At 39.6% G+C, this 26,201-nt stretch overlaps 1 protein-coding gene across 2 annotated transcripts in view; it reads left to right on the top strand.

The window, feature by feature from the left end:
• Positions 1–654: 654 nt before the first annotated feature.
• Positions 655–26,201, top strand: part of prkd2 (protein kinase D2) — a 41,258-nt gene continuing 15,711 nt past the window's right edge. Inside the window, exons 1-2 of one of the 2 annotated variants that reach the window (XM_025008773.2) lie at positions 655–1,125; positions 1,383–1,669. In XM_025008773.2, coding sequence (XP_024864541.1) covers positions 1,388–1,669 — 282 coding nt within the window. In that variant the 5' untranslated portion in view covers positions 655–1,125; positions 1,383–1,387. Of the gene's footprint in view, positions 1,670–26,201 lie in introns of both variants that reach the window. The other variant, XM_017429024.3, reaches the window with a different exon arrangement.

Here is a 26,201-nt window from a genome sequence, read left to right on the forward strand (position 1 = left end):
GAGAAGACAATTTGTGCTGAGTTTTAGCATCATATATTGTTGTACGTCCTAAATTAGAAAACCCTTCCTTCCTTTTAGTGATCGATATTTCAGTCACTACAGAAAAAATCACCATCATATTGATAAATGTTGTCAGAAAGCCCAAGTTTGAACTTGCTGCAGTCATCTCATTCCCCTCCCTTAGTTTTCTCAGCTCATAAAAGTTTGGTTTGACTGAAAAACTGATAAGTCAGTTTATAAACAGCTCTGCAATAGCTGTGGTTTGGTTTTGAGGTCAGTGAGAGGTGTGTCTATTAAATGTGTAAAAGTAAAAAAAAATTAATAAATAAAATGTGCCTCTATGGAGGGACGCAAGTGGTAAAAGCAGATTGAGGGAGGATAAGGAAGTGATGGGAGGGTTTTTGAGCGAGGAGCTGCCCCCTCGGGCAGTGTAAGAGGATCTATGCTGACCTCGTCTGAGGGAGGGGGCAAACAAGTCAAATAACCCTAAACCAAGGAAGGGGGGAGAGAGGGAGGTAAGGAAGGAGGGGAGAAACCTAGGAGTGGGGAGTCAAAAAGGCGGAACTTACTGAAAGTCTATTGGCTTCAGTGTGTGTCAGTTATTTCACTTCCTCCTTGGTTGTGGTAAGATCACAGATGAGAGGGCAGGAGGGAGGGTAAAAGGGAGGTACCCTTCAGATCAGACAGCTCTGTCTCTCCTTTTTCACAAAAAAGCCTCTAGTGGGGTTGAAACTGAAACAGGGTAAGACTTGTAAAGGGAGTGCAGTACCTTGGGCTCCCTCATTCTCACGGTTTCCTGTTTAAGGAGGCCATTTTGTTACTCAGCTCTGGAGCAGATCACAACAAACTTTGGCATTGTTTTTTTTTTTTCTCTTCTTTCCTTTTCCCTTCCCTCCTCTCACCCACGGCTGGGAGTTTCACAACCAAGTTTGGACTTTCTACTCTGCAGCCCAACATCTGTGGCCAAGCGAGGTGAAGGAGGGGAAGAAGGTGGAGGTGGAACAGCAGCAGGAGGGTGGCTCTCTCTCCCTCCGTGTGTCTCTCTTTTCTGAAGGGATCACACACTTGGCTCATGCTTGTCATGCCTGGACAACAACACAAGTCAGACGTCGTGCCTGAGAGGAGGTAAAACACCACTTCCTGGATCAGGATTTCTTCCTTAATCCACTGAAAGGAGGCAGATTGAGGACTCAGAGGAGCAAGGGCTGTCTGCTCAGAGTCTGTATCCCCATTTTCTTTGTCAACCTGGGACACTTTGAGTGAATGTGGCTTTTTTGAGACCTTTACACTACACCTGGGTGTGTGTTTGTCATTGCTGAGAGCTTCAGGCAGCCATCAGCCTAGACTCTGAATGGCTAATGCTAGTCCCTGTGTGCCCTCAGGGCCAATGTCCCAGGTCTTCTTTTCCCCTGTGGGTCCCTCACCACCCGGATCAACCGTGATGCAGCAGGGAACCCTTATATCCAAGCCCTCCATGCCTACGCAGATCGGCGATTCGGTGATGGAGCTGCAGTGTCCTGGAGGGGCTATGGTCCCCTCAATGCTGTCCGCTCCAGCAGGAGTGTCCTTCATCATCCAGATTGGTCTGACCAGAGAATCTGTCCTGATGCCCCAGTCTGCTGATCTGGCGTATGTGAAACAAATCGCCTGCTCCATTGTTGACACCAAGGTAAGAACTGAGCAGGCTGAGGAGGGTGGCATGTCAGGTGAAAATGGGTGTTTTCTCAAAGTGGCCCAGTGCCACATATGTATAGGTGCCTTAAGAAGCGGAAGTTGACCGATTAGGGTCTTTTAATGGCCGATGTCGATGCCGATTTGTTCCTTTTAGGAAACAGAGCAGCGAACGGACAAATTATGAAGCCGATTTTTACGTTTGTGTTTGGATCATGAATGTAACAATTTATTATTTATTTAGATTGCAATCTACTAAATTGTGAAAGAGAGAAACAAACAAACAATGAGTGATTTAGCCCTGGGTATGATGATGTGTGTTCAGCAAACCTGTGCTACAGATGATTGAAAGTTCAGTAGAAGTGCAGCTCCAAGCATCAAGTTATTCATGTTTAAGGCTTTAACATTTTCCCAGATAAAACAACATTGTTCTTTAGAAAGTTGGCATAAAATTTATGTCAGCTTCCTTTGGGCTCCACCAGTATTGTATTTAAAACAGTACCCCTGCAGCGAAAGGCACCGCTGGCGTGGGAACTGCTGTTTGACTCATTTAAATGTCAAGTGTTACAACACTTGTTAACTAGATTTATCTGCCTATTAATTTACTTGATAAGCTATTATTTGGACAGTGCTGATTAGCAGAAAGCAGCCTAATTAATCAGCTGATTGACCAGTGGATCCATAGTATGTCTGGTAAAAGGTGTGCTTGAATAACTGCTTTTTTTTGTTATTATCTTGTCTTTAAACCAGTAATACCCTAGTTTGTACTCTGTTATTTCCAATAACAAATGAAAGGGTTTGAACACAGAGACAGTGAAGAAAAACACAAGTCTTCTGTAATTATGGCAACTAACATGTTTCTTTCATGCAGTCGGAGCAGAATATCGTTTTCAGTCCGGTTTGTTCTGCCACATCTCGCACAGCAGCCTTAGAAAGGAGGTTTTTGACGGGTTTGCTTTTTGAGACAAGGACATAAATGGTCTTGTCCAGATGTTTACCCATGGGTCTACGCATGTGTTGTACAGGAAACCTCACAGCAACACCTTGACTTTGAGTTTGGATTAAAAAAAAGTCTATCAGTGAGCATTATTATTATTAGACAATGTGAACTCATTATTATTATTATTATTATTATTGGCCTATAGATGAGGACTTAATTTCTGAATATTTATGCAGATTTGTGGGACTTTAAGAGAGTTCTAATACTGGGTGAGGAATTTCACATCCGTATTTCATGAAAGTAAAAAGTCCCTTTTCACTTCTCCTCAGAACCACACTATAGTTTTGCATTTCATGCCACATGAACGAACCGGGACACGTTCAGACTCCATGTTTAATTTCTTCTTCTTTTCCCCAATCAGCTTTTCAGACTTTAAGCTTTTATCTTGATCCTGAACAATGGCCCTGAATTCATCTCTACCTCTTATTGCCGCCAAAGGGGCAATACTGTTTTTGTCTGTGTCTTTGCTTGTGTCTGCATGTGTGTTTAGTTTGTCTTTGGAGTTAGCGAAATGTCTTGTGAAGCACTGGACGGATTTTAACGAAACAGTCAGAAAATATTCAAAAATAATGCACGTCTACAACTGGTTAACTTTTGGAGTCAGCCCAATTCAAGATGGCCACCAATGGCTATAGCTCAGACAATTTAACAGCTATTGAGCTACTTGTAGTCTGGTGGTAGCTGAGAGTCATCCCCAACACATACTCTGAGAGCTAAACCCATCTTGTGAGATTGTGTGTAAAGTTTTTTTGACCAACATCTTAGTTTAAAATTCTGGCATGAAAGGCGACCTTTCTTCAAGAAATTCAAAGCCCTTAATCATAATTAAAACTGTACTTCTCAGTACTTATTAGCAAATTTTTTATGACATTTCCATCCTCAAGGTCTTTGCTGATTGCTTTTTTTTTTACACCAAACAAAAGCTGAGCCCTTCCTCCCTGTACGCACGGCATTTGCGATCCTTATTCGGCCAAAAGAGAAAACTTCATAACACGCCATGCACAGGCAAGTGTCGCGGGGAGAAGTACAAACATCCTCTCTGCAACAGGAAGCAACGAGTGTTATGGGAAATATCTGTTTAAGAACTGACAGCTTACAGTAGAAAACACTCGCGGCAGGTGACATCGACCAGTTTAAAGGTATTTCGGCCAGGTTAGGTGTTTTCACGGGTCACTTTGAGGCTGGCAGGTGACAATCTGCTGATTTCCACAGCCTGCTCAGAGCGGCTTTGTGAAACTCACTGCAGTTTTTTTCCAGGAAGGCGCAGTAGCACTAACCCAGTCAGCATATACAGTTTCCTAATCTTTTATTGTTTAGAATTTTTCTTTGTTTTCTCCCATTACTGGAGCCTTCCCAGGTCATGCACTCGCTGTGATTTGCAGAGCTGTGAGCCTGCAGCCAGACTGGCACGACGTGATTCACTGGAATGCCAGGATGCACTTTTGCATGATTTGAATAGTTGTTTACATGATTGCGTTTGTAATTAATGGGTACGAATATGGCTGGGGAGGGAGGATTCTGCAGATTTTCAGAGAGAGTAAACAACTGCGGGCCATCACTTGTTCGGTTTGCTTCATCTCGTCTTCCTCTTTATGCATGCCTTTCTTGTAAAACAACAACCATCTCTTGAATAAATCTTTTGGGTTATTTGTTTCTTTCTATGCTGATGAGTCTTAATCTCTTTTCACATATTTTGCTGCCCTAACCCACTTCTGTAGTTGTTTTTTAATTTACAAACCAGCTAATTAACTTGAATACATGACGTTTGCTTTACAAAGAGTTCATACTTTCAAAATAAATCATTTCAATCACTTCACTTTATTTAATCCAATAAAAACCAACAGAATGGAAGGTTTTAGGTTGGCCATCACAGTAAAGAAAATTGTACCTGATGGGATTTTAACACAGTTGGTGTTAGGGTGCCCCGATGAATCATAAACTATTTTTTACAAATGAGTTTATTTGGTGCTTGTAAGCATCACTGAAGCTGGATCGCTTTTTGTGTTTGCAGTGAACTCAAGGACAAAAATAAACATGTGCATGTTCTTGAGTAATTTGTGTGCAATTCCCCCACGTATGCAGGCTGCATCAGCAGCTCCACACAGTAACAAGCTGCTGTCAGGAGTAGAAACACAAGACAGGAAGTAGAAAGGTGAGGGTGAAGAACGTAGCTGACACTCTTGTAAAGTCGCATTTAGTGTTTAAAATCTTATGAAGGACGAGAGCTGAAAGTCTGTGGTGTATCTGTACAGCTCCTCATAAATGAACTTCTACTCTCACGTTTTCCGAGTGTAAAGATGCCACAGTCACACGGGGCTTCGGACATCTAAATTTACACCCGGCTCTCAGAGGTGATGCTTCTGGAAGTGAGGACAAGCGGTAGACCTGAGACAGGACAAGACAGGCTGGTGATGGACGAAGCGGAGGCGAAGACAGAAGCAATCAGCAGGTTTGCTATTAGAGAAGCGACGGTCCAAAAGCACAAACGATAACACAAAGAATATTAACGTGCACGACATAAAACATCTCTGAAGGAAACGGCTGGTTCTCAGAGCAGCTTTCCTCTAAACCAGGGGGTCCACAACCTGTGGCGACGGGGCCATGTGTGGCTCTTTGGTTCCTCTGCAGCAGCTGTCTGTGGCTTTGACCAGAACTACAGTGGAAATGAATAATGATACTTAAAACCACGAAAAGAGAAGCTATTTTGTTCAGCAGTTTTCTGTCTAATTTTATTGAAGCATGTGAACAAATTGTTTGTGACAGAATGATACTAACTGAAGAAGTAAAACAGAATGTTGATTACGCTTGTAGTTTGTCAGCCTGTTAGCTTCTTTGATAATCTAACTTTTACCCATGCAGTGTGTTCATCCACCAGAAAACAAAGCAGTTTAACACATCTGAGGGAAGCTGCTGACTCACTCGAATTTATTAGGGTGCAAGCGTATGCTTTATTAATTTAAAGTGTGATACATTAATCTAAAGAGCCATTTCTGCTTGTCTTCCACTAAATAACATCTATCCAGAGTCACAAAACCTATTTGATGCTTGAAATAAACAAGTTTCAGACTCTTTCTCTAAACCAGTGGTGCCCAATCCGGGTCCTGGAGGGCCACGATCCTGCAGGTTTTAGATGTTTCCCTGTTCTTCAGCAGGTCTTCTAGCTCTGCAGAAGCCTGCTAATCACTCAGTCATTCAAATCAGTTGTGTCAAAGCAGAGAAACACCTAAATCATGCAGGACAGTGGCCCTCCAAGGCCAGAATTAAGCACCACTGCCTATCATCTAAACGATTAAAAAGCAGGCTGAAAGTTGGTGCTTGTAGGTACAGGGCTGGTGGTGAGTCAGGTGTGTTGTCTTATGATTAATAAAGGAGGTCAGGAGGTGAAAGAATGACATGCCAACAACACAAACTGAGAAGGGATCAGAGATGACTGGAGGGATAAAATAACACCACGAATACAAAAACAGAAATATGGAAAAAAAGGAGGTGTAACCATGACAAGAAAAAAAGAAAGTTGATTCCACAGCAGAATCCTAAAAATGTTGTGGTCTCTGTTGTAGAGGACAAAACACAGAGAACAGAAAAATGTAGCTTCTCTCTTTTTTTTAATCGTCATCAGTAACTCTGTTAAATTCAAGATTCAGTTTTTTTTTTTTATTAAACTAAAGTTTAAATACCTTCATTCAAAGGTATATGCCTAAAATATTTGGAAATTTGGGGGACCCAATGAATCTTTCTGTGCTGAACATCTGTTAAAATGTAAATTTTAGTAACAGGTTCAGCTTTAAAAACCCAGACTTATGGTTTTGAATATCTTTTATGCACTGCATGATAATGCAGAAATGTACTTTTCCTCAGCTAAGTTGAACTGAAATAACTTTTCCAACTCTGGAATTGTTTAAGCTCTCTATGTTCAACATTATATTTAGAGGTTTACCACAAACATTACTCCTTCCTCCCCTAAAACCTCCTATAGCTGTACCTCTACACATTATTGGAGATGTAAAAACTGGCTCCACTTTCACCTCTGCAGCTGTTAAACATGACTCGGGGTCCATTTCGTTCTAAAATGGGTTCTGAATGAGCCGTTCGGGTTTCTGTTCACATCTGCTTTTAAAGTGTGTCCCCCTACTTGTGTCCTGAAAATAAGTTATGCTCTTTAAACATTAAAATAAACATGACGCACATTCATCTGAGCGAAAAACAGGACATCAACCCGTCTACAGATGATTCAGTCTCAGATATATCAAGTGACAAACATTTTTTAGACATTAGTAACACGTTTCAGTTTCACTGACATGAATAATAATTGACAAACATGAATAAACTCAGTTGTGTGGGCTAGCAGACACTTTAAAATGCCTGAAAGAAAGTTCACAAACTGAAGTGTTTTAACTAAACTTGGGCTTCGGTGTGTTGCGGGACACATTTGTGTACAGGCTCATTCATTTTCCAAACCTCAATCAGATCTGAACGCTTCCCTAACTTGTCCTGAGTTAGATCTGGGAATAACCTTGCACTCAGCTGTGTTGCATTTGCAAAGGAGAAATCTAAAGCCGAGCTAACTATTATTTGCACAACAAGCCAGTAACAATGTACTTTCATGCGTTTAAGCACTTTTCTGACGGGTGGTGATAGCTGCAGAAGTATCCATCATGTTTGAGGCAGCCTTTCTGGGTCTTGACTTCAGGGCTGGTGGGAAACCACCAACTTTCCAAATCAAAATTCTGACTTGAGGGGGCATTCCAGTTGATTTTTCCGACTTGGAACTCAGATATTCCAACGTCCAAGTGCAAAAGGAACACCGTATGTTTACAGCTGCATTTACTGCAATCAGTTTGGACCACCTTGGAGGATACTGGTTAGAACAAACCACTTGCTCAAACTTTCCAAATAAATTATATCATGTTGCAAATCTTAAATATAAATTGCCAACACCGACAACCTCAAATTGGCTGCATTTTTCTTATGTTTTAAACCTCACTTATTGGGTTTATTTTAACACATGAGAACAGGACGAACATCAAGACGAGGTTAAAAAGTAAAGTAAAAAGAGCCAAATAAAAAGTTTATTTAAACATTACACTCGATTCATTTAATTTAACGTTGTACTTCTCAGTTTTAGCGGTGATCAGTCAGCCTATTGTAGAAAAACTGAGCCACAGGTTACTTTGAATCTCTGAAAAAGGATATCCCTCCATCCGCTGTGCTTCCTTTAGACGCCTTATGTGGTGTTATTAGCACAAATATGCCTTTCTTTTCAAGAATGCGATCTCAGCTCTTTAAACGTTTGGCCGTGGTTTTGCACCTCCATGCTAACAAAGAAAGGTGGCACATTCATTTATAGCACAGCCGATTATACTAACAGCACATAGATACCAGTACTGTTCATGTTGCGCTCCAGAAAAATTAGATGGAGTAAGTTGTTATTAAAACTTGATGAATTTTAGGTTTTATTTATAAACAAAAGAAAAAAGCATTCTGAAAATATAATTTCATTTCCCTTAAACAAAGACAGTTTGACCTGTTTTCCAAAATCTTATTTTAGTCTCCCACACAGTGAACAATCCCCCAAAATCTCCTAAATACAAACCTCCTGCCTGGTTGTAGCGGCAGCTTTAGGTGGGAAAGTGGGACAATAGGCAGCTTGTCCCGGCTGGGCCAGCTGAGTGCGACACTGGACTGAGTGTGTGCGCGCACGCATGATTGCCTACACTGGTGGGTTTTTGAGGCTTCAGTAAAGTTGGTTTGGTACCCCACACCCCCACCCACGGTCGCCTCTCCCATCCCAGAAAGGCTGAGTCACACCACCTCTGTTTATTCACAGGATCCGTCTTTGTGTTCCGTTGACACAATTTTCCAGTCGCTCCTCGGTGGAGGAGCACGCTTGCTCCAGCATTGCTTCACCTTCCAGCGCCACCCCCCCCAGAAAAGCAAAAACCATCCACTGCCGTCAGATACAAGGAGCCTAAAGCCTCACACCACACCTTTTAAAACCCACAGATTTCCTCTGTACCTAGCAAAAGGGCTCACTAAAATCCCTTTAAGCTGCCCTACCTCCATCTGAACCCCCAACCTTTTTTACCCCCCCCACACACACACACACTGAACTAACAAGAACCAATAACACAGCCTGGAAACCCGAGCTCCACCTCTGTGTAACCATAATGTCGCCCTGAAGCGTTTACTCCCTCACTTATCCGCCTCTTTTACAATCAGTCCACGATTTCTGTCCCTTCATGCTTGAGGTCAAAGCTGTTAATATGTAGAGGAATTCTTTTCATTTTTTTCAGCCAAGATAAAAAAAAAAAATCCCTCTTGTCTGTTTCTCCTCCCTTCCTAACCTCCTCTTTTGATACATCTCACACCTCATGTCCATTCATCTTTGCCACTAATCTCACCCCTGAGGTCAGCTTTCTTGTATTCTGACTCTCCCTCTTCATTCATTGCAGTTTGTCTGAATCTGCCTTCTCTTCTATGGATGGCTCACTTGTAAAAAGTAAAGAGTAGGAAAAAAAACCCAAAGAAACTTCCATTTATCAATTACTTTTGTTGGAGTCAGTCTTGCTCTGTACAAAGAATAATGCGCTCCAAACCAGTTCCGGTCTGGTTTGTATTCTTCCCCTTCACCTGATCTGCTAAAAGGTGTGGCAGTTCAGACGCCAACCTGTTTGTTTCCGTCATTTCAGGCAGACATTAGAGACGTCAGTTGATGTCAGAGGGCGTGTACCGTACGTAAACCCGCAAAGACGAGTGAGAACCTGTTGAGCCCTTTCATCACGGGCTGCATCGCCGTACGAGAACGCCGAACATGTCTGCGAGGGAAATTTGTGATGAGTCATGCTGCATATTTGATAAGCGGCAGTTGTAAGCTAACAAACTACTGCTAAATGATTTTTTTTTGTTATAGAGCTTGTCAGTTTTGGTGTGATTTGATTTAAAAAAAAGTCAGAAATAAGAATATGGGAACAGTTTTGTTTGTTTGGATGGTTTAAGCTCACACAAAAAAATAACAGTATCTGGACGTAAAGGTGCTCAGTGCTACTGACACGTAAACACACAGAGTTGAGATGGAGACCCCACCACCACCACCCCTGCCCCCGCCCTCACCATTGTTTCCACCTCCGTTTTGGAAGTGGCTGTTTCTTTATCTCCCTCCCTGGAGAAGAGGTTTGGCCCTGGGACTAAGATCACACACACTACCTTCTGTTTACTTCACTTACTTGTGTATGTATTCTTCACACACACACACACACACAGTGCCTCGGTTGATTCAGATTTTCCAGTGAGGACCCAACGTAACACAGAAGGTCTTAGTGTTTGCATGAAAACACCAGAAACTGACCGCTGGGTTAAGGGAGGGTATTAGGTCAGAGATTCATTCATTTATTTTAGTACCAATTAAGCTAAAGATGCACTTCCTTTCACGGTCCTGATCTAACGTGACAAGCTTTTGTTTTCCATGCTTCATGAAATACTCATTCTGAGTTTTATTTACTTTGAAAGTAGGCGCTCCTGACCTGGGAATGATGTCACACCAGACTTCACCATGTTCCAGTTGTAAGTCAAAAAACCAAACAAACAAACAAAAAAATGGGTTACTGTTACTGATACAAGCCAATAACTATAAACTTCTCTATATTTTACACATTCAAACACCTTGAAAAGATGTTTCCTAATAGAACTAGTACAGCACCATCTCTGTGACATCAATAAAAGTGAAAATAAATAGGTAGGTATTGAAGCTAAAATCAAATTTATTGTGTAAGGTAGCCATATTGGATTTTGAGGTTGGGGTTGGTGATGAATCTCTGATTTCCAGTTGATTTTTTTCCATCTTTGAACTCAAAGTTCCTGACTTTTGAGAACAAACAGAACTTATTATCATCATCATCAAATCAAACCTTTAGAGGTCAGTCTCATCAGGCTGTGATGGTGCAGCTGTTAAACGCCATCTGTAGGTGAACTCCCAAGACCTTGAAGCAGCTATATTTATTTTATCTACAAATGTCACATTGCCGCGTGGAAAAAGTATGCATTTGCAAATGGCAAGCTCCACAATAACAAGTATCAGTTCTGCTTACCCGAATGTGTCCCCCGCTGTGCGTCTGTCTCTCGATTTGCATGGTAGCGGCACATCTTTTGCATGACTGCCCGAGGTTGGTGTCTCCTAGAGAAGCTCGGTCTGTTCGCATGCGGACATTTGATTATTCAAAGCACACACAGAGCTGCTCGGACCACAGTGACAGGAACATTTATCAGAGACAGAAAAAAAAGGAATGGTGGCGTACAAAAAGAGATTCTAAGTGTTTCAAACCAGAGTGACCACTGAGATTGTGATCCACTTGTGAGGATATAAACCACGAGCAGATAAATTTAATTTTAATATCATTTAACCTATTTTTTTACCCATTATTTATTGTAATGAGATCTTGCTTACTATTTTAGTATGAGGTGATATAGCTTTGATGAGGCTGTAACATGATCAATTAAGGTTTCAAGCAAAAATACAAAAATTTTAAATGTAAAAGGAAGAATAATTTATCATATGACTTATCATGAGAGACACTTTTATCATACGACTGCTGTTTAGTGTGCATTATCTTTCAGTTTTGTTATGAAAAAAATAAAATAAAAATAAAAGTATGGCATCCATACACATGTTCCGTGTATGCAACCGTGTTGTTAGGTACTATTTTTTTTTTAAACATATATATTTCATATGTTTATATGTTGGTAACATGTTGGCAGAGAAATACCCACGCTGCACCAGTAGGTGATGAGAACATCCACAAGAACGACATATCAAATTACAGAGAAAAAACATGCTTAGCTAAGCTAAAAATGATTCAAAAATCTGTTTTCTTTGATACCATTTATACTTTCCTTCTAGTTATTAACCATTTCAGCAACAAAGACGGTTAGGAACCCGGAAGCTTTATTCAGAAAGAGACCTGCCACCCTGTCAGCTGGTTTTAAGCCCCGCCCTCTTCATGTAAACAAACAGGAAATAAAAACACAACTCTGAAAATGTTTTCATGTGTTGACGCTTCTGGATTCACACAGAACACATTTAGGTGTAATTACGTACTTCATGCTTAAAAGAAAAACAATGTGACATCATGATTTGGGGAATAGGTAGGACTTAAAGTCCCACATCGCTGGCGCTCACACTTTGGTACCAAAAATACAACATGGCAGCTCCCCTAAAATGGTTCCTACTGGTTTCAGTTCCCAACAACCAGAGAGGAACAGTTGGCCTGCCAGTATAGTATGTCTGTGTTCAGCACACGACCAGAGTTTGACAGTGATAAAGAGTGACGGGAACATAAAAAAAACGACAAAGACAGCTTCATATTTGGTTTTTGGGACGCAAAATAACAGTGGGCATTCACAAAAAAAAGCAGCTACATCATCGTTTTTGTCTCCTGTCCACACTGATCTACCAGAAACAGAAAACTGAACTGAAGTGTCTGTTTTTGGAAATCATTTAAAAAATAGTAGTCTTTTTTTGGCACAGTCTCAGTTTGCATGTGCATGGGAGATGCAAACACAGCAGAAAATGTCAATTTTATTTTATTTCTTTCGATATCTGGAGAAGTGTAGATGGTGCGTTAGATCCTAGCAATGACTAATTTTTTCAACTAGTAGAATTGTGTAAAACATCTGAAATGAAACCCAGGTTGAAGAATTTTTTTTTAAATTGTTATATCTGCTTTTGCTTCAAGTCTTTAAAGGGCTTATTTCGCCTCTCGGACCCCTGCATTCCTTCTCTTGTTCTGTGAAAAGGAGACCTTATGGGACTAATCCAGCGATTAGTAATGGTGAAAACGGTTTTGTGCCATAATCCAATTGGAAGCCGCAGAGTTGAGCTGAGCGGCATTTAGTGGCATTTACTGAAGAGTGTTGGTGGGATAAAGTGAATTTCTTCTCATGTCAGATAAATTGCACAGTCCTTTTTTATTTTAAAGAGAGTGCATTGTTTTTGAAGGGCAGATAAATACATTCACATGCAAATATGTTTTCAAACATGAAGCTAGATGACTGTCAAGATAATGACCACCTCTTAAATGACCTAAAATTAATCACTTATAAGTAATCTGCACAATTGTTTTTGTTTTTATCACCTTATTTACAGAAATTACAGTTGATTTTAGTTTAAATACTGCTAGATTTTACCTGTAGCTCTCTAACAGACCTTACACAATCTGATTTCAAAAAAAAGGAAGGCCTCGGGAAGGCAGCAGACAATGAGGTCACTGTGAAAGTTGACAGGATGGGTTTGGCTGCTTAGGGACACAAGTGCAGCGTGTGTTTGTGTAGCTCAGACACATGAGATGTGTGTTTGTGTACGTCTGCATGTGGGGAGCAGTTATGAGAGGCAATGGGGAAAAAAAACACGGTTTTACTTCAGCCCATAAACAGAAGACATCATCTATGTGGCCATCAGAAGGACCGACTGGAGGGCAACTTGCAGTTTGAGGAATTAAATAGAAAAACTTGTCATTTTTATTGTATAATAAACACATTAATTTATTAATACTGGATGGTTACATTATATCACAATAATATAACAACTAGCAAATATGTTTTTTGGCAGGCACAAAAACTTCCCAACATTTAGGACAAATCCCATTTCCTAGGCTTGCCCCTGCCCCTTGGTCCTCACAATGGATAGTATTTAAAATTCTCCACTACAAAATGGGACAGCCCTTCAAAAAGTAGTTATGTCATCAGTCATCCTCAATATGCTGTTTGGTAAACAAGCACCACATCAAAATGTTTGCATAGGGTCTGTTTAGTTTCTTTCAACATTCACTATCATACAACTTTAATTTTATGTTTGTTAAGAAAAACTGACTAATACCAACTTTAGGATTGATTAAACTAAGATGCTGTTTAGGACAAGCAAGAATTACTGTAGGTGCATTTGTTTTATCACTGCTTGTTCCTAAATTATAATCAGAATAATCTTAATTCAGGTAATTTAATTGATACCTACATGTGGTAACACCCATGAGCAAATTCCAGAAAAGATGTCAGTCTTTTATTACGTGTCTTTGACTCTGTTTGTGCAGGGCCAAGTATGTATAGTATGGTTTTTGTGTGTTTTATATATTTTTTTGAATAGAAACCAGAATAGTCAAAAAGAAAAAAAAGATCCTGCGTCTCATCTATAAAAGCAGCCCCACATTCGACCACACATTTTGTCATGAGATTAGAGTCGAGTGTGTAGCTCTGAGCTCTTTTTCTTTTCATTAAAAACCAAAACAACACCCGAGGAGAGGCAAGCAGGCAAAGAAAGAGCGTTTGGAGAGGAGATGGGGACAGAAATAAAAGAAGAGGGGATGACTCAGAGTGCAGTAATGTGGTCTTTTGTGGCCCTCAGCATGCAGCTTTGTGTGTGTGTGTGTTCCATGGCATTAGAGGCACATTGAGGACGTTCAAACACTGCTCACATTCCCCCCGATGCATGTAGGTGTGTGAGTTTTCTTTAACAGGCCGGCCACTCTGAAGAAACTGGGAAGCAGATGTATGATGAAAGTGAAAGCAGGTGATCAGGAACAGTGGTGTTTAACCTGATGGATGAGGGGGAAAACAGAAGAGATGTGGACATGTTTTCTGATGCATAGTGTCAGGTTCAATAAGATATCTGATGTAAACTTTGTATTCAGAGGTCTGCCTTCCTGTGTCATGCTCTTTTAATTTCTATCTTTGTCAACTGCCACCACAAAAGGTGGCTTCTATGTGTGAGGGTGTTTCTGTTTGTTAGCAGAATATCTCTTGAAGCAGAGGACAAATTTCATTGAAACTTTCAGAAGGTACATCTGCAACTGATTACCTTTTGAAGGTAGCCTGATTCAAGATGTCCACCACAGCTTGTGAACACTAGATAACATAAAAGTGGCTTTAACACAATCAGTTTTAGAGATGTTGAGCTAAAATTAGGTGTGGTAGTAGCCAAGACTCATCACCATTACAAAGTCTGGGAACTAGCAGATCAAATCTTTGTTTAAATTCTTTGGAAGCATCCGGTAAGCGCAGGGTTTTAATATTTCCTGAGTTTAATACTTTAACTGGCATTCACTTGATGTAAAGAAGGTATCATGACAGAGGCTTAGATACAGATGAGTCCCTCGTGACATTGTCAAAATGCACCATAATTAGCAAAGAAGAAGTCGCCCAGGGAAGTTGTGAGGCCTCACTTTCGTCATATTTCAGTTTGACTGTCAAAAGGAACAAAAAGCGTTTCTGTCAGTTGCAACAACAAATCAGCTAAGTTTCTACGTTTATCAATGTTGTTTCATCTCCAGTGAGAAAGAACCGTATGTGGTTCTCAGATTTGTCATTAAAATGAACCCATAGATCTTTAAATGAACTTTTTTAAAACTTAAACACTAGTAGTAATTCTACTAGAGTTAGCAGGCAGGTAAAAAAAGTTAGAGGTTTTCACACTTCACATACAATACAAACAAGATAATCATTTATGGTCATATTTGTGCTGATTTTTGCCAAATATTAAGACTTTATTTAAGCACAAGAGAACCTGGCAAGTCTGTTAAATTTGTGGGTAAGTAATTTATAACCTGTGCTACTTTCAGAGAGAAATGCAATCAACCAAATGTTGTTTTTTTCTAGATGCTGGATGCCGTAGTCTTGCAGGCAATGCATCTGCAAATAAGATCAGCAGGTGTGAGGTTGACAGGTTTTGCTTTCACTTCTGTATGTGCTCACACTATGAATTTACATGGGATGAACCGTCCTGGGCAGCAGCTGAAGGTGATGGAAATGCATCAGACTAAATGTGACTGATTACATATTTATGCTGAAATCTGAGGAAACTAAAGTTGCCCCTTTTTATTACAGTTGTTTTAACTTTATAATGTGTTCAGAGATCTTTTAAAGTGGGTTCCGTAGAAAGGTTTTGAGCAACAAACATCTTACCTGTTGTAGATGGCTCTTTGATCAACCTCAGTTTGTTGAAATAGTTTATTTCTGACAGGACCGATGAGCTGATAGTTAGTCTGAGTGGGGTCAATCTGTGATATACATCTGAATAACTTTTGAAGTCAACTCGATTTAAGATGGCTGCCACAATTAATCGGCCATAGAAGCTACAAAAATGGCTACAGCTCAGTCAGTTTTACAGATATTGAGCTAAAATATGGTGTGGTAGTAGCTGAGAGTTATCCCCAGCATATACTGTGAGCACTAACAGAAGTTTTGTTTAAACTTTGGCATGCAATGCAGCGGGTGATATGCATTTCTTCAAGGATTGCTAGTTCATTTAAATATGAGAGCAAACAGGAGAATTAATGAACATGTGTTTTCTGTGGAAAGTTAAAGGAAAAAAATGTGCTTTTTGTTTCTAATAAACTATATTTTCTTCTTTTCTGGTTGCCGGATCTTACAGTATTTTCTCCTCTTGCATCCTTTGTCTCCTGTCCTTCCTGGCCATGAATCTGTTATTTGTCCGCTGCACACAAAGTGGACCGAGTCCAATGTTCCTATCGGCTTACCTGCCTCGAACCAAGCCAAGGAAAAACAGGAGGAGGACGATGGTGGGGGTGCTGATGGAGAGAGGAGCTGCTCCCAACAAAGGCTGCCTCAGAGCAGGAGCAGCTCCTCATGCCTGCTTACGGCTCTCATGTTACCTCCTTGTTCCCCCTCCGTGCTCGGAGCAGAATGAGATGCATTGTGCCTGTGCTGCCGCTCGAGACTAAGCTTCTTCCACTTACTGCACAAACACACAGCCATACGGCGCTCTCTGTGACAGCCTTATTGATGGCTCTTTTTCCATGATGCTGTTTACATTTGTTCTAGATTGATCTCTCTGCACCCTGAGCTTATAGATTTGGCTTGTTTTTGCAGGCAAAGATATTTGTTTTCGGTACAAAATGTGTACATTCGTACAATTTTAAATGCATTGAAGCGTTTGTTCTCAGTAGGAAGGTGTCAGAATGATGGACTGTACTCACACCTGTCTCCGTATATTTCATGGGTAAATGTGCTAAATAATCATTTGGTGTGAGTGTGTGGGTTTGTGTGTGTGTGTGTGTGTGTGTGTGTGTGTGTGTGAATGTAAGGCCAAGATTTATTCCCCCTACAACCCCCAACCTCTTGTCTTTCAGGTTTAAGCAATTACCTCTGGTATGTAGAAACTCGCAGGTCAGGAATGTAAATCTGATTGTGTTTCTGTTCTTCAGGATGACACACACTCACCTTTGTTTGCGCTTGCTACCTTTAACTTTCCACACATCCCCTTAAATTCTTACTTTAATCATTTTTACTGCTTGCCTCACAGCTATTCTGACCCCTAACCCTATTCTTGTATTTGCCCTTAAAACATATTGGGTCTGAAAAACACCTCACGTCCACACAAGTGGGCTCTTTTTCAGTCAAGTCAACCAGACTGCCTTATCAAACAAATTAACATCAGTGCTTTTTAGCCCTAGAGATAACAGTTAAATAGCAAATCTCCAAATTAAACGTTCTATCCCACAAAACTTTAATAGTCTTTGTTTTTTTAAAACTTTTAACTAATTATCACAGCAGTATCACTCCTGTATTACAGCTTTATATTTCATAACACTAATATAAGATCAACAAACTGAGCCCCTCTCTGTGTTAGTTTCTTCTGATGGCACCACCGTGAAACAGTTTGATTAAAACTCCCCTCCTCTCTGTTGAAGACTTTTTCAAACTGAGGGGATTCTGTTTACTTTTTTAAATCTGAAAACTTCCCTTGTCCTCTTAATCTCTTTCTCCTTTTTTTTCTAGCTGTGGAAAAGTTGCTGCACAATTTTACTGTTTTAGCTGTAATATAATGTAGTTTTTTCTTTTCAAATTTCCACTGACACTGATTATATAATTTCAAAATATTAACGTGTCAGACATGATCGTGTCAGTGACTGTATCACAGTCCATGTTGTTAATTTTTGCACACACACTGCTGCAGAGCTGCATGCAGGTATTCTCAGGACAAGCCTGACTTATAAACTGCAAGACCTGATGCATTAGTTGCATTAGATTCAGTCACAGAAAAAGAGAGAAAAAGAGCGTTTGCATTTGTCCTTTAATGTCCCCACTCAAAGATAATATGATAAATTTATATCCATGATGTCCACAGATAAACTTTATCCTGCTGCCAATGCGCTTGACTCACTTTCAACCTCTTGTGTGGTTATTTCTGAGCTAATATTTTTAGCATGAAGAGGAAGTTTAATAATATCGATCTCAAACTGCAGGTGATTTAAAAAGACATATTGTTCATGAGCTCATGGGGGTTTTCTTTACCTCATTGTGCAGGATTTTTTTTTTCAGTCACTCATGCTTGACTCATCTTCATTTTATTATTTTCCTTTTTTGTCTCCCGTGCCATGTAACGTCATGGATATTACTGTATCACTTGTCCTTCTGGCACAGAAGCGTCACTCACTCCTTTGACTGGTTGTGAGCTTTTCAAAAACTACAGCTCATTTCCACTGATTATGACAGGTAGCTGATGGTGCAGGAGAGGGCTGGGATGGTTGTCATTTTTTCTATCCTCTGCTCTGTATATTTTTTGTCAGCATGTGACCTCACCGAAGTTAAAAATAGAACAGGGAGCCATTCTTCCATTTGTTCCATTACAAACTCTGTCAGCACAAAAAGAAAAAAAAATCCCTGTGTTGAATTCCTGCGTTGTCTGGAGCTAATGAGGGCAGAACGCTGACGTCTTTGTGTCCTTGTTGCCGCGGCGATCTCTCGTTAATCACTTCATTGTTTACAAAAAAGAAGATGTTGTTTTTGAGATCCCCGCCTGATGTGTTAGTAAGGTGAGACAATAAGGATTGTTACTGAAGGATAAGTGTAGATTTTATAGCATACGTCCACAGAGGCACGGTGGATTCAGGTGTAATAATGCCTATGATGATAAGCCTTAAAAAGATAGCTCAGACCTTTTGGTTTGGTAAAAAGGTAACAATTAACATCTTACCTGTTGCAGTTGAGATCAAAATGGATTGCTGTCATTTCAAAACAACCCCAGACTTAAAAATTTCAAAGAGGTTTATGCTAAATGTATTTTATAAAGCTTTACACTGTCATAGATTTTGAATTACACAAGTAATCATGCAGAAATATTATAATATTCCTGTGGGAAATACCCCAAGATGCACTGGAAATTCTACAGATAGCTGCTTCTGTTGCTATTTGTGGTTGCAAAATGATCATTCTGCGTTAATAACTGTGTAATGTAAAACCGATCACAATGTAAAGGTTTATAAATCTGCGCTTGCAACAACCACTATAAAATCTTTGAGACTGGAGTTGTTAGAGATGGCAGAAATCCTCTTTGGCCTAACTCGTGCTAGCTGTTAGCTCATCAGTTTGGTCAGAATTAAACTCTTTTGCTGCAAACCGAAGTTGTTCAAAGAGCTATCTACAGCGTGTAGGATATTAAAAGAATTGTTAACGGAATAGCAGAACCCTGCTTCAAAATATTCTGAACTATCACTTAAGGGACATGTGTGCGTGTGTGTATGTGTGAATGCACACGTGTGCAGTGGGGCGCATGAGTCGTTGCACAGTAAGACGTGGATGTTTAAACAATGTCTGTTGTTTGAAGGAATGCAGTGTGTTTCCTCTGGACTGTAAAACGCCTGGATCAGGTTCCTGTTGTGATAACCAGCTCCTGTTCCAGAGGACACATCAGTTCTGAGGACCGTGTGGGGCTGCAGAGGTCACGCTGTTTACAGAGCTACACTCACCCAAAAGCCGGGCTGATTTTCCAGCTGTTGAGTTTGTGCTGTCATCACTGCTGCAGAACTGCAACGTTGTTTTTTTTTTTTTTTTTTATTGCACGGAACTGCCTAAACACTAATTCGGCTCCTGCCATTCTGTAACATCTCACCTCTCTTGTCATTTTACACGGAACCTAAAATAATGATTTAAAAATAGATTTAGAACTACAAGTTCAAGTGTTGCAGTTCAGTTATGCTCCCAGTCAATTTAAAGCGTTTCTACCATGTAGACCGAAGTGACGAATCGACTTCTTGAACAGACAAACAAAAAGATTTGTTGCTGCAAAACTAATCCAGTGCTCTTTAGTTTCACTTTCTTTTCTTGACATGTTTAACACCAAGGTTTATGTCTGTCTTATTAGTGGCTGTGCCTTCTTTTATTCCAATTATTCCCCTGTAGGACTCATGGTACACCTTTACACACATTTTAAGTAACCCATCTGCAAACAACAGGTCAAGGCTGCTATTTCCTGTTCTGTGGGGGGAACAGAATGAAACATGTTGCTATGCAGAAATATGCTAAAATCATACCTAATAATTATGTTTATTATAGGTAACCACAATGTCCAAGTTTGTAAAGATAGTTGCTTGAGACATTTTGCATGTCCAGAATCACATACAATCATTATAAATAACATGTTTCCACAGAGTCTAAAGAATTTGCATGAATTTTTTCAAATTTTTTTTGTTAAAACATGGCTTATTTTTGACAGCGAAATGAAAACAGGATCACGTAAACTTTTCATCTACATGCAGATGAAGTTTGTAGTTGGCAGAGGAGCTGAAATGGCACCGGTTTCGTACGAGTTGGTGGTTGAAGGTGTTTCATGCTGAGCTGCTGGAGGGGAAGTGATGGGGAGGATGAAAAGCAGAAGCAGCTAGGTTTCTTTAACAGGACATAAAAGTCTTTGTGCTGTTCACACCCCCTGTGTCTTTATATAAAGAGGACCTATATTTAGAAAACCGCTCAGTCGCTTTTTGACAAGCCCACAAAGGCTCCTCTGGACATCAGTGACGGTGTTTGTGCGCAAAGTATTATGGCTTTGATGAAGCGATTAACTTTTATATTTAAATATTTTTGTTTTTGCATGAATAAAACTCAGGTATTGATTAATTTCTTAGAAACTTTGATTGGCGATCTTGCTTCTGTAATGTAGCAGCATAAACAGAAAAGGAAGAAAGTACCGGATCATTGTTCTGTATTGTACTGGTTTCAGTTTGTGTGAGCTTGTTGTATGCCACCTTCCTTAAATGAGCAGGCAAAGGTGGTCAAGTCATAAATAAAAATATATCCACGATGCAAGAACAGTGGAGAATATAGTGCATTCAAGCTGTTTCCACCAAACACAACTCCTTGGACACCTATTCTGAATGAAAAAGGCAGATAAGTGATATACTTCACCTAACTTTCCAGTCTTCCATGAATGGCAAATATTGTGCATATTTACACACTCTAAGTCACCTTTAAAAACCTGCCTAAATAATACAGTGAGGAATTTTGACATGGATGTAAAACATGTCTGAATGCCAATGCCTTAAAGGCAACATGTGTCATAACCCTTGAACAGTATTTTTTTTTTTTCATGGCTCTTCTGTTTGGTTTGAAGGAGAGGCTGCTACTTCGTTTTAGAGAAATAAATACATGAAATTGATTTAGTGAAACAATTAGAAATGAATTTAAAGTTTAAAAATGGCTGCTGTTTGGATGGAGATCTTTGCTATTTTTCCATACTGATCCTTTTAAAGTGGATGAGGCCAACAAAAAGACAATTCAGATCTTTTGAACTGGAGTTCTGAGGAAAGGTTGTGAACAGTATCTTACCTGTTGTAGATAGCTCTTTAAATTACTTTTGGAAAGAAAAAAAAAAGTTTAATTCTGACTGGACTGATTAGCTGAAGGCTCAAGCAATCTAAAAAAAATCTAAAAAAAATTCAAACTGGTTTATGCAATCAGCTTTATAAACACTTTTTATATATTTTTTTTAAACATCGCAGTCATTACATCAGCTCTTTAAGGAAGGAGTGGCTCTTCTCTAGGACTAAAGATTCCCACTGTAGCATCATTTTAACCTCTTTTGTAACTGTTTTATCAAAACTTCTAAGAAAAAAAACTCTAATAAGTTAGAAAACAAAAATGGAAGAACCAGGTTGATGAGATGAAATGGATTTTCTGGTGGAAACAAAAGCAGGGGATCGAGTAAGGAAAGACAAGTCCATAAATCATTTCCCTTTTATTGGGATCATTGGCCTGAAGAGCTGCAGGAACAGTGTGGGCGATAACGAGAACCTGATCCGTAGCACCCTAAAGAAAGCCGTTCGAGACCCACCCCGTCTCCAGGCAAAACACGCTACCTGTCACAACAATATATGTGATAATGCATCCAGATTTTTGTTTGCACACAATACACACACACGCACACAGTCTCAAGTTACAATACTTCTAACCTTTACACTCCTAGCCAAACAAGAATGATGGCATGATTACATAACTATAAGTATGTAATTTCTCACCACTCTGCTATAATTAACATGGGGTCTTGTACTCATTCTGATTTTTCTTTTTGCTAGAAACTGGAACAAGAGAAGATGAAATATGTATATAAATCGAAGAGGGAGCAGCAGTTTGGAGAATGTGGACACTATGCATTTCTGTGGAGTTGCAAAGACCTGTGGTTTGCACAGACTTGGCAGCCATATTTGGTGGTTGGTGCACTGTGTGTGTGTGTGTGTTTTGGAGAGGAGTTTTAGGATAATATGACTTGTTTTTCGAGTTGCTCAGAAATGAAACAACCAGTTACAGTAACTCTGCGGCGCTCATGGTAGACAGACTGGTGAGAAAGAGTGCCTGCAAAAGATGGTCGGTGCTGAATTCGGGTTGAGCTGGAAGTCTCGTCTGATCTGGGCTTTGTGGGTGTTTTGTATTTACAAGCAGCAGCAGCAGGTCTTCATTGTGGCAAATCCCATGCGCTGATGGATGTAATTATTACATGATTCACTTCTGTCGGAGAGCTTACTGGCTTTAAAGTCTGTTGTTGGAAATGTCTGGAGACTATTGGTGTCTATATTGTCTCACTGTCTTAAAGCCAGAAGCATTTATGGAGGCGTCTGTTCAGATTAAAGGATCCTTTCTTTAAAATTAGAAAGAGAAAGAAAGAAAAACCGAATATGTGCAAAAAATAAATAGAAAATCTCTGTCCAGACTTGGTGTCTGTGTTTCTTTGCATAATTTCCAGGTCTTTTTAATATTTATTTCAACAGCTACTGCAGTGGAAACTGTTACTGGACTATTCATTGCTTGCTGCTTTGAAAGACGGGCAATCATGTAATGGTCTGTCTTGTTTATTTGGCTGACTGTTAGCAAAATATCACTGTGAACCACTGAATGTATTTTAGTGAAACTGTCATCTCTAACATATACTCTGAACGCTAACTGGTCATGCAAGGAATGCTACTTTTAATCTATATCATTTAAAAAATAGTATAAACATCATATATTTATATTTTAAAAATTCCCATTAATGGAAAGAAAGCCGTCAATGCTGCCCTCACAAAGTAAAATCTCACTCACGCTCTGCTCATTCTTTTAGTGAAGGCTGCGCTCCTGAAGCTCAGCAGTCACCTGTTGCTTCTGCTTCCTATTAAACATAAGCAACCCCCCCCAGCCGATCCCATGTTCATCTTAGCATCCATCTTTGACCTCGAGGTCCGAGTTCTTCCCATTGTACACTGAGGTCAGAGTTTTCACTGTGGCAAGAGCCAAATGGATAGCCATTATTACTGCTCATAAAAATGTTCAGATAAGAGAGATTTATTTTTGCTAACCTGTGGCAGAACTCTAATCTTCAAGGCGACAGGCACAGTAAACCTAACAAAACAAGTTAACCGGACAAAATGGATACAAAGCAACCAAAAAGCTGGAAAGTAGTTCACATTTTTTTAACTTGTGATCATGTCAGAAATTCCTCTTTTTAGCTGAACACGTCAAAACTCAAACAATGCTCTTTTTAATTTGGGAAGACAAAAATGAGAACTACTATGTGCACCATCAGGAACCATTAGCTCTGTTCAAAAGTGGTACAATTACAACAATCTACCATCTATCGTCTCCTTGTGTCTGAAAGAACCCACAGGAAATCATTACTAAAACTGCAATTCATAGACTGAAGTAATCTTTGTCATGTTTGTCTTTTTTTTTTTTTGCATAAAAATAATGAAACCTCTGCTGCCTATCATGCTAAAGTTTTAAACCAAGATGCTCTTTTTATGTTAAAATAGGATTGTTATCATGATTGTTTTGGGCAAATCTTGAAAATAATGTTACATGTATTGCCACATCTCTTACAATCTGCTTGGAGTACGATTCTGAGCTACAACCAAATTTTACCTCATTTCTGTAAACTAGACTAAATTATAGCCCTTTGTGTCTTAAACTGAACTGACTCTGAATGTTACATCGAATGATTACTTTCTGACAGTCACACATAGACATATTTACATTAATGCCTGCCTTTCATGGTGGCAGGTGATAAATGTAGAAATAGTGAGATTTTACTAGCTTAAAGAAAATAAATGGTATTTAAGGAAGCCTTAGAACTTTTTTGAGAGAAGCCACAAAAGGACCAGCTTTAGCAGATAAAATCAGACAACTGAAGCTACAGAAGGACGCAAAACTTTTTGAATTAAGACAAATATACATGAGAATAGAATAGATCAAGAATAATAAAAAAACCCACAATGGAATACAGAAAACCATTTGGGATGGCATATATTTTCCGTCTAAACAATACATTGATGTAATTAAGGCTTTAGATTAATGAAATATCACCATGGCAAATGCAAAATAATGAAGGTATCATTATTTAAATTTAGATTAGGCTTTAGAACATAAATAGAATATCATGTCGTGTATCATATCGTATTCATGCGACCAGAGGGGCCCATCAGTGAGTCAGACGAGCAAGGACCCCAACGAGCCTCTGTTGTTAGGAGAGTGAGAACAATCTGCAAGCAAAGCAGTTTACATCACATCTCAGCTTTAAAAGCTCAACTCCACACTCTCTATTTCTGAACTGAGAAAGCTCCTCGAATGAGAAGCGAAACTACTCTTCAACTACAGAATAGAAGTCCAGTTGTTTTTTGTTTTTTAACCTTTTTTGAATATCATATCGGTAACATAACTCATAACTCTTTGGTCTTTAGCAAAACCAACAAAAAGGTAATACTCGAATGCTTGCATTTTACTGATTATATTTATATATCCTTCAGACTCAGAGCAATTTTTTCTTCTACATCAAACTGTTTAAAAATGCGCTTTGAAATAGGTCATTATCTATGTTTTGAAAAAAAAAAAAAGGTGCTTTTTTTACTGCCGTTGACTCTGTGGTCAACGGCAGTAGCCAACAGATGGGGCGTGGTGGACTCACTGTGTAGCTTGGCAGCAGTACAAGCCGGGTCTGGATTTTCTGATGTGGTGATGTGGAGAGCCTGTTGGGAAACTCAGAGACAGACTGTGTGCTGGGCAGAAATAAAAAAAGGAGGGAAATGGGGGAAAAGACAGGGCGTGTGCTGTTGTTTGTAGGGAGGGCGGGTGTGTTGGTAAGTGTGGAGGTGTACTGTATGTGTGTATGTGTGTGTATGAATCATTGTGTCATTCCAAGGACTACGGCCCCGCTTCCTGTAAGTTGTTAAAGACGGGTCGAATGGAAAAACTGAACCCTAAAATGGGAAAAAACTTCAATGTTACATGTTTTTTATGGGCAAGTATGTAAACCTCTCTCTTTTTGTCTCTCTTTTTTCTTCTAAAAAAAAATTAATTGTAAAGCTTCAATACGTATTTCCTTGTCTGTGTCTACCTGTGGTGTCCTGTGTGCTGCCGCCACTGAAGTGAACCAGACTGCATTAACTATTCAGGAGACCAGGGTTTCCCCATGACAGCCTGCCTCGCTCTGCTGACTTCTGATGAACGCGCTCATCTCTCATATTCCTGGAAAACCTGTTTGTGTGTATACTTGTATCTATCTGATGGGAAGATAGGATAAAGTTTCTGCTTTGTCTTGCTTTTCCCATTGATTGAGTTGCTTGATAGGTGGAATTGTGACCTAGTTACATGTGTGGGTGAGTGTGTGTGTTATGTATGTATTTGTGCTTGTTTTACTACAATCGTGGGGGCTGAAGACAGATTTGTAAGGATGCTTGCTGGATCCTATAAGGTTAAAAAATAAGGTCTTGTTTACACTAACATGGACATCTTGTAAAACCTTTTATGCTTCATTTGCAACTTTATTCTACATGCAAATGGCATTTTTGGTTAAAGAAAAACTGAGATTTTCATAAAGGCTCTCCAAATAGGAGACTTCATATTATCACTTGACATCACTTGACCAATGAATATTTTGGAAAAAGATGACTTTGTAGTACTTGCGTCCAGGGTGTACCTCACCTCTCACACAGCGATGGCTAGAGATAGGCACCAGCTCCCCACGGTCCAGAAAGGAGAAGTGGGTAAAGGAAATGGATGGTTGGATGACTTTGTAGGCTACTATAGCCATGCCCACTTTTGCTTTGTGTATATATGTGGTGGTGTTGGTGCTAGTTCAAAAGATATACAGGTGCTGGTCATAAAATTAGAATATCATGAAAAAGTAGATTGATTTCAGTAATTCCATTTAAAAAGTGAAACTTGTATATTATATTCATACATTACATACAAACTCATATATTTCAAATGTTTATTTCATTTAATTTTG

This window comes from Kryptolebias marmoratus, linkage group LG2 (genome assembly GCF_001649575.2).
Source record: "Kryptolebias marmoratus isolate JLee-2015 linkage group LG2, ASM164957v2, whole genome shotgun sequence".
NCBI lineage: Eukaryota > Metazoa > Chordata > Actinopteri > Cyprinodontiformes > Rivulidae > Kryptolebias > Kryptolebias marmoratus.